Source organism: Mesocricetus auratus, unplaced genomic scaffold (genome assembly GCF_017639785.1).
Source record: "Mesocricetus auratus isolate SY011 unplaced genomic scaffold, BCM_Maur_2.0 Super-Scaffold_100038, whole genome shotgun sequence".
Lineage (NCBI taxonomy): Eukaryota > Metazoa > Chordata > Mammalia > Rodentia > Cricetidae > Mesocricetus > Mesocricetus auratus.
Genome location: NW_024429216.1, coordinates 9,892,580 through 9,902,417, shown reverse-complemented (window position 1 = coordinate 9,902,417; position 9,838 = coordinate 9,892,580). Strand labels below are relative to the sequence as shown.

Below are 9,838 nucleotides of genomic sequence, written 5' to 3'. Positions count from 1 at the left end.
CAGAGGTCATTGCTAGGGTGGGTGGATGTCCTCCTAGGAGACAGGGGTCCCCATCGGTCTTGTTCAAAGTGGGACATGGGGGGCTGAAAACTGGAGGAGTCCTGACGGCAGGCCTGACCCCACAGCTCATGTGACCCTGGGAGGGACTCTCACCTGGAAGGAGCCTGAGCTCAGCCAGAAGAGCAGCAGAGCTGACAGCGGCTGCGGGCCTGAGGGCAGGGCTGGGGCTGAAGCTCTTCTCCTCAGAGGGCAACAGAGCCAGCAGCAGAGACCATGCAGCTCCTCTCAGCCCCGCCCCCCACAGGGAACACCCTCTGGCAGGGCTTCCTGCTCACAGGTGAGGGAGCCAACCCTGGGGCTGGGGGATGGGGGGAGGGTGAGCAGGAGTGAGTGAGGGTCTCTGGGGAGAGCAGGACTGAGAGAGGCACCAGGGCATCTGCTTGTGTGTAGGAGAGGACAGGAAGCCGCACAGATGCTCAAAATAGGAAGCCTTGTAGAATTAACAATTAGAACACTCAAGGCTCCCTGTTCCAACAACAGTTCTCACTTTCCACCACGTGCTTAAGACTGGGGCTGTAACCACATGGGGTGACTCTCCACACACAAGGAAAACTGGGGTGATCAAACTCTTGACATAAAGGTTTTGGGGCATACACTCATACCTGCTCAGGGGTGTAAGCCTTTTTCTGATATCAGGGCTGCAACAAGATCATTTTAGTCTCTGTCCTCACGGGGACATCATCACAGAGAGCAGAGAGAGATCAACACAGACAGCTAGTAGAGGTCAGAGTTTGACAGTAAGCATGGGGGAAAGAGAGCAGGAAAGGCCAGAAAGAGATGAGCCCGGGTCTCCTGAGCAGGAAGACACACACATACACACACACACACACACACACACACACACACACACACACATACACACACTCACACACTCACACACACTCACACACACATATACACACATACACACTCACATACATATATACACACACTCTCACACACACATATACACACACACTCACACACACATACACACATACACACACTCACACACATATACACACATACACACACTCACACACATATATACATATACACGCACTCACACACACTCACACACATACACACACTCACACACACATATACACACATACACACACTCACACACACTCACACACATACACACACTCACACACACATATACACACATACACACACTCACACACTCACACACACACAAGCCATCTCATGACATAGAGCCCCCATCTTTCATCTCGTAATAAAGTCTCACATTGATGCGTTTCTCTCTCTCCCTCCCTAGCCTCGGTTTTAACCTTCTGGAGCCCATCCCCAACTATGGGACTGTTTATTGAACAAGTGCCACCTGCTGTTTTGGAAGATGGGATTGTTTTCCTACATTTACGGGATAAACCACCGAATATCGTCACTTATAACTGGTATAGATCAGAAAATTATTCTGATAGCGGCCTCGTGTGTGGGTATACAGATAACACTCACAAACAAGGAGGGGCAAACACCGGAAGAGAGAAGATGTACAGCAATGGAACCCTGAGGATGCAGGGTATGGGCAGGAACTACTCAGGACCATACCACGCACTGTTAGTTGACAACCTTCAAAAACGATTTACCACAAAGACAAATCTTGTCATATACCGTAAGTGACTCCCTGTGGTCTCTAGCAGCTGAGTGGGGTTCACTGCATCTCTCTAACTGTCTGTCTGTCTCTGTCTCTGTTTCTCTCTCTCTCTGTCTCTCTCTCTCTGTCTCTTTCACACACATGCACACGCGTGTGCACACACACACATTCAGGCTTTAGTGTGGACCGGGCCTCATCTTCTGTACATCGCGGTCCCTTACTAGGCTTTGAGCACTTAGTGGAGGACACACACGGTGGAAACAGACCTGAAGAGGGGAGACTCCTCCCCTGTATCCAGGGTGCAGACAGCAGGCTAGTGTGAAGGGAGTCTGCCCCACACCTGTCCCTGTCCCTGGAACCATGGCTCCGCGGCAGGTCCTGAGGGCTCAGGCGAGGACTGGTTGAGGGCCCTGGGTCCTCACAAAGGAGGTCTTTCTACCAAGATCAGGTGACTGTGAGGGTCTATAGACCAGGTAGTAATCCCCACAACAGCTACCCTGCAGAAAGGAAACCAAAGCTCTGGGAAGTGCCGCTGCTGATTCTGGGCCACACGGGGCATGCGTGCTGGGCAGAGGACGCCATGTCTGCCTGCAGGACAGTCCTGTCTATGACTGGGTTTCTTCTGAGGCACCCGTGGAGCTGCTGGGTCAGGTGCTTTCCTCACAGACAGGAAGCTCGGGAGAGAGACTGCTGTGTGGTCTAGAGCACATACACAGCCTTTTCCTTCTGTGTGGGCTAGAGCACACACACAGCCTTTTCCTTCTGTGTGGTCTAGAGCACACACACAGCCTTTTCCTTCTGTGTGGTCTAGAGCACATACACAGCCTTTTCCTTCTGTGTGGTCTAGAGCACACACACACACAGCCTTTTCCTTCTGTGTGGGCTAGAGCACATACACAGCCTTTTCCTTCTGTGTGGTCTAGAGCACATACACAGCCTTTTCCTTCTGTGTGGTCTAGAGCACACACACACACAGCCTTTTCCTTCTGTGTGGTCTAGAGCACATACACAGCCTTTTCCTTCTGTGTGGTCTAGAGCACATACACAGCCTTTTCCTTCTGTGTGGTCTAGAGCACACACACAGCCTTTTCCTTCTGTGTGGTCTAGAGCACATACACAGCCTTTTCCTTCTGTGTGGGTTAGAGCACACACACAGCCTTTTCATTCTGCAACAGAATCACACGAAGCAGGAGAATGAGCAGTGAACGTGTGGATGCAGGAATGGACAAAACTATGTCCTGGAACCTTTCAGAAACCGCAAGTCAAACAGAACCTGGGATATTCTGACAACACCTGCTCCTGGCCCTCCTGGAGGTTGAGACCTTCTTCCAACCTCTGACCCCTGCTCCTAGGGTCCCCTGGCTCAGAAACTAGTCACAGGTTGCCTCTAAGGCTGCTGGGATGTAGGGAGGTTCTCAGGAATATTCTCGTTTGGCCCTGTATTTTTATTTAGTTTCCTTTATTCATTGGAGGGAGGGGATGGGACACACAGGCAGCAGTGCCTGTAGAACCCACTGGACAACTGGTGGCTCCGGCGACTGACTCAGGTCATCAGCCTTGGGACAGTGCCTTTACCACTCACGTCTTCTGCTGCCTTAGCTTGGATGAGTCAGTGGAGTTCATGGTCTGTGTGGACTTGGAAGTCATGTGAGACCCCTGCCTCTCTGCCACTTCCCTGCCTCTCACGTCCTCTTCCCTCGATCCAGGCAGAGGTGTCCCTGCCTACCTTGCCCTTCCCTGCAGTCTACGGCAGAGCATCCATTCTTAGTCACTGACCCCGAGCCAGGGACTCCTGTGAGTAGAAGCAGGGGCTCCTGTGAGTTTCCGTTAGGAGCCGATGGTCCAGCAGTTGCCGTGCCTGACCTAGGGCTCTTGTGTGGCTGACATGTGAAGCAGGTCACAAGACAGGACATGAGAGGCATGGGGTCTGAGGCACAAGGCCAGGCCTGCAGGCCACAAAGGCCCAGGCTCCTCCCCGACTTTGCTACTGACTGGGACAGCAACCTCCTCCAGGAAAGGAGGTCCACGCTCCTCCCCTGGTTCCTAGGACGTTCAATAGGGAGCTGGTCCAACCAGTGCCGAGATGGCCTTATCCTCCTCCACATCTAACTGGTGTTCGGGATGTCCCTGGTGTAACTAAGTGGTCCCCTCAGATGGTAGCATACTGAAGGTGATGCCAATTCTAACTTTGCCCCCTTTGGGGGATTTGATGCAGCTCCAGTTGTGATTTCCGGATCCAAGAGGAAAGGGAGGAAGCATTTCCCATGGATTTATTGGCTCCCATGCACTCTCCCTGACTCTCCACGGCAGCTGTGGACATCCACGCCTTGAAACGTACTAACACGACACTCCATTTTCCCCCTTCTCCCCCTGTGCAGCTGACCCAGGGGCTGAGTGCTCAGGGCCCTGGGCATCCGTCTGTGGCCAGTGAGACCCACCCTTGTAGACAGAGCACTTCTGGGTCTCCAGAACCACACTGATCACTCTTTCCTGTTGTCTACACAGCACAGGTCAAGAGTCTCAATTGTACAAGCAATGGTACCATAGCTGTGGAGTATCAGACCACCATTGAGTTCAAATGTGAGCCTCAGTATTCACTCACTAAGTACATATGGAAGCTCAATGGTAGGAGCATTACAGCTGATAGCGATGCCATCCTGTCTGCGAATTTCACAATTCTCACTTTACCAAAGGTCAAAAGGCATTCCTGTGGAACCTATTTTTGTGAAGCCAAGAACCCAGCAAGCAGCCTTAAGAGCCAAGCACTGTCCCTGGAAGTTATCTGTGAGTAACGTCCATTTCCCATGATCCCCGCTGCCCAGACACCCATGCTCTGTGACCATACCACACAGAGCGCAGGCCCAGGTCACCAGTTCTCGATCCGGAACTCCCAGGCTGGCAACGCCATCTGTTCACACACATCCTAGCAGCCCAAGCCCTTAGACAGAGATGGGAGAGGGTGCTTTTGTGTGAGAGGCTTGGGATTACAGTGACGGGAAGCAGAGGACGTTGCACTTTAAGGACACAGGGTGAGGAGGGGCATTGCCAGCTCTGCTTGGGACATCTTATAAAACGCTCCCACCTGACTCAGGGATGCAGTGACCCTTCTACAGGACAAGAACTTTCTTTACTCTCTCGTGTCATCACGTATCTCTCTTTCCTCCAGATGGCCCAGATGTCCCCATATTGTTTCCAAAAGACAGTTCATTCCCGGAGGGATCAAATATAAGGATATCCTGTGTGTCAGTCTCTCACCCAAAAGCAAACTATTCCTGGACTTTCAATGGGAAGCCCAGGATTGATTCCAAAGTGCTCAGTATCAACAATGCCACCAAAATCCATAATGGAATATATGCCTGCACTGCTTTTAATCCTGCAAATAACTTGACGAATTCCACAGCTAAGCAACTTACAATCTATGGTAAGTGGATGTCTGAACCATCAGGGCCAGTCTCTGTGGTGGTTGCTGGTTTTCTGTAAAGAATGTGGAGGAATGAATGAACTCCATAGCTTGTGTCCACAGTCACACACAAATCCCAGTCCTCCTGTGTGACTCCTGATTCAGGAGACACTCTCCCAGACCCCCTGACTTGTCTCTGCAGGCTTAGTGAAAGACAGTTAAAGACATAGGGTGGAGAGCCACTGAGAAAGACACCTGGTATTGACCCGCAGTGTCCACACTCATGCCGTCATATGACATGGATGCACACCCGTGTCACACACACACACACACACACACACACACACACACACACACACACACAACTAACAGATTGTATATAAGGACTTTGATTGTAGCTGTGATGGTTAATGGTGTCCATGTGATCAGACCTGGCATTCCTGAAGACAGAAGTACCTGGCCTGGTCTGTAGGGATTATGGAGATGGGCTGACTGTGGAGGAAGGGCCCATGCTAAATGTGGACTGGATCCCAGGGCTGCGTCAAAAGGAGAAAGCTGCTCTGATTCCTAACTGGACACATGTGGCCAGCCTCCTGCTCCTGACGGCCACATCTTCCCGTCTAGGCTGGCCTGCACCCCTGCACATGAAGCCCAGGCACACCCTTCCTTAAGATGGAGAGACACAACCGTGCCACCGCCCACGCTCTGGGGATGCAGAGGAAGGAAGAGCAGGATTCCAAGTCATCTTCAGACACACAGCAAGTTACAGCCAGCCTCAGCTATCGGAAACACTGCCTCAGCAAAAACAAGAAAGTATCAGAGGGAATGCAAAAATTACCTTGGTACAATACAGGATTGCTGGAAAGTAACAAATAATCACAAAAGAGCAATGGCATTACAAGAGACACCAAGGACGCGGAGAGGACTGTTAAGAAATGTGCTGAATACTGCTCTTGAGTATATACCTAAAAGATGCTCAACCAAACCGCAAGGACATCTGCTCACGCATGTTCATAGCAGCATTATTCATAGTAGCCAGAAACAACCTAGTCGCCCCTCAACTGAAGAATGGATCAAGAAAATGTGGTGCATTTACACAATGGAGAACGACTCAGCAATAAAACACAATGGCATCATGAACTTTGTAGGCAAATGATGGAACTAGAAAAATCATCCTGAGTGAGATAACCCAGACCCAGAAAGACAAGCATGGTGTGTCCTCACTCAGAAGCGGATATTAGATGCAAAACAAGGGGTAACCAGGCTGCAATGCACAACCCCAGGCAGGCTAAAAAGGAGGAGCCCTAGAGGGACACATGTATCAAGTATCATCCCAGGAAGGGGAAATAGTTCGGATCCCCTGGGTAAACTGGGAGAAGGGGCACAGAGGGGAACGTGTGGGGGATGGGAACATGAGGAATCACGATTGATGAGATGGGGGAGAGAGGGAGGGAGAGAGCAGTGAAAGAGATATGGATAGGGAGAGCTATTATGGGGTCAGGGACAAACCTGGTACTAAGGAAATTCCCAGTAATCCACAAGGACACACCCAGTTAAGCCTCTTAGCAGTAGTGGAGAGGGTGCTGAAACTGGCCTTCTCCTGTGATGAGACTGGAGACTACCCTGACTGTCATCATAGAACCCACATCCAGTAACTAATGGAAACAGGTGCAGAGATCCACAGCCAAGTGCTGGGCTGAGCTCCTGGAGGTCAGCTGAAGAGAGGGAAAAGGGATTATATGAGCAAAGGGGGGCGTGTCAAAATCATGATGGGGAAAACCACGGAGACAGCTGACCCGAGCTAGGGGGAGCTCACCGACTCTGGCCTGACAGCTGGAGAACCTGCAGGGGACTGAACTAGGTCCTCTGATTGTGGGTGACAGTTGTGTAGCTTGGTCTGTTTGTGGGGCCCCTGGCAGTGGGACCAGGACTTATCCTTGGTGCATGAACTGGCTTTTTGGAGCCCATTCCCTACGGTGGGATGCCTTGCTCAACCTGGATGCGGGAGGGGCTGGGTCCTGCTTCAACTTGGTCTACCAGACTTTGTTGACTCCTCAAGGGAGGCTCCACCCCCTCTGAGGAGTGGATGGAGGGAGGTGGGGGTGGGAAGAAGCAAGAGAAGGGGAGGGAGGGAAACTGGTTGGTATGTAAAACAAACACAATTTAAATGAAAAATCATATAAATATATAACAGAAATGTGCTGAAGATGTACACACTAAAAGGCTGGGAGAGGAGAAGGGGTAAATCCCTTCACACACAGCAGCCAAAACGGTAACTCAAGAATGTGTAATCACAGTGAAACTGTAACTGAAATCTCCCCACAGAAGCCCAAGTCTGGAGTTCTACAGACATGTAAAGAGAATCTAAGGCCTGGGACACAGGGCTCAGTGGCCAACAGATAGGTGATGGAGCCCTGGCTGAGGACCCAAGTTCAGTTCCCAAGGCCCTGCTGGTCAGCGCACAGCCAACTGTAACAGCAGCAGAGCACACTTGACGCCCTCTTCTGTTTCCATACACACGTCTGCTCGTGTACAAGGCGTGTACATGACACACACCCACAGACTCACACACAATCACACAAACACACAAACACATCCACACACTCACACTCAAACACACTCACACTCACTCATACACATACACTTACACAGACTCACACACAATCACACAAACACACCCACACACTCACACTCAAACACACTCATACAAACACGCGCACACTCATACACATACACTCACACAAACACACACTCACATACATACACTCACACACTCACACAGTAACACACTCACACACTCACATACTTACACATACACTCACACAAACACACACTCACACTCTCACACACACAAACACTCTCACACAGTAACACACACAACACTCACATACACAAACACAGTCACACACTTACACACACATACACTCACACATACACTCACACATACACTCACACTCTCACACACTCACACACAGTCTGTGGAGAAAGGGGACACAACTGGAAAACATTTAAGAAGTCTTGGCCTAGGGGAGGGGCTAGGAATGAACCCAGACAGCTACAGCCACCTGCTTGGCAGTGAAGTTGTCAAAGCAGACACTGGAGAAATGACGTCCTCCCAACAAATGGGGGTGGGAAATCTGCATATCACATGGGGAAGAGGAATGACAGCCCATCCGTCAGCGGGACAGAAATCAGGTCAGGGGTCTGGGACAGCCCTCAGTCAGCAGCCTGCTTGTCTGTCATCCACGGAGCCCTGGCTTTGACCCCAGCAGTGCACGGATCAGGTGCAGCGTGCACACACGTGCTCCCAGTGCTTGGGAGGTGGAGAAGGGAGAGGATCAGAACTCACGCTCATCCTTGCCAACATAACCAGTCTGAGCCAGCCTGGGCTCCATGGAACCTGCTGTGGAAATCCTTCTGCACACTGCGCAGATTCGTTGCTATGGCTGGTTTAATGAGCAAGCTGGCTGACCAATAGCTGAGCAGGATAAAGTTCTGTGGGAGAGCCACAGAGAATGGCGGGATGAGGCGGGGCAGACTGAGGGGAGTCGCCAGCAGAGAGAGAAGCAGTCAGACACACACAAGGGATACGGTAAATGCCAGGAGCCTCAGGGCCATACGGACACGAGCAGAAGTCTGTTAATGTAAATGTAAGATCTAGCTAATAACAAGCCTCAGCCATCTGCCGAGCATTTATAACTAATATATGGTAATTTGGGAAGCAGGGGCTGGGCATTTGGGAACAGGCAGTCAGGCCAGGAAATGTATGATTATAGAAACCAACCCTGCTTCAAGAAGACATGGAACTGAAAGAGCGGGAGGAAACCACAAGAGTTCACAGTGTGCACCCAGCAAAGGCATTCTGAGAATGAGTGGTACAGTCAGAGTCACAGCCAAAGGTGACATGGGCTTCCATGCCGCTCCCAAAGCTTCCTCACAGCAACCATCAGAGCAAACCACCAGCCGCCAGAGTGGGAGAAGACTCTGTGCTCCCGACAGCAGACTAACACTAAGGACAGAGAAAGAACTCAAGGCCCAGGGGATGGTTCAGCGGAGAAGGTGCTTCCTACTCAACTTGAGGACCTGAGCTCTGACTCCAGACTATCACACGACAGCTCAACTGTGCATCTGAGCACGCCTCCACATGCAACCACACACAGGCGAGTCCACAAGAGCACACGCAATGTAACAAAGACCTGACAAACATAAGCAAAAACAAATACTCCAACCAGTAAATGGGTCAGTGTCTTAAGCAGATAGTGTTCTCCTGAAGCAATAGAAACAGCCATAAAAGCACACGGGGAAACGGCCAAGCCTCGGTCAGGAGCAAATGCAGGGAAAACTGTGTGGAGATCGCAGGGCGTCCCAGCCAGACTGGCTGCCGAGGACACACGGTGAGTACAGGTGAGGATGCGGGGTGAGAAGAAGCGGGGTGCACCGCACGTGGGCGTGTCTGTTACCGTAGCCTGTCCATCAGCACCGAGGGCCCCAGCAACGAAGTCCATAGCAACCACATGACCCAGCTGTCAGAAGCATCTAAGCCAGCACATCACAGTTACCCACACACCCGTGTTCACCGTGGCACTACTGAGGAGACACATCGATGCGTGTGTGTGTATGTGTATGCATGTATGTATGCATGTGTATGTATGCGTGTATGTGTGTATGCATGCATGTATGCATGTGTATGTATGTGTGTATGTATGTGTGTATGTGTGTGTATGTGTATGTATGCATGTGTGTATGTGTGTATGCATGCATGTATGTATGTGTATGTGTAT

At 51.0% G+C, this 9,838-nt stretch overlaps 1 protein-coding gene across 5 annotated transcripts in view; it reads left to right on the top strand.

Annotated features, from left to right (window-relative positions):
• Positions 1–16: 16 nt before the first annotated feature.
• The window catches only part of LOC121135554 (carcinoembryonic antigen-related cell adhesion molecule 1-like), a 42,250-nt gene continuing 32,428 nt past the window's right edge, over positions 17–9,838 (top strand). For all 5 annotated transcript variants that reach the window (XM_040734585.1, XM_040734582.1, XM_040734583.1 and 2 more), the window contains exons 1-4: positions 17–337; positions 1,322–1,675; positions 4,163–4,441; positions 4,824–5,078. In XM_040734585.1, the coding sequence (XP_040590519.1) occupies positions 274–337; positions 1,322–1,675; positions 4,163–4,441; positions 4,824–5,078 (952 nt within the window). In that variant the 5' untranslated portion in view covers positions 17–273. The remainder of the gene's footprint in view (positions 338–1,321; positions 1,676–4,162; positions 4,442–4,823; positions 5,079–9,838) is intronic.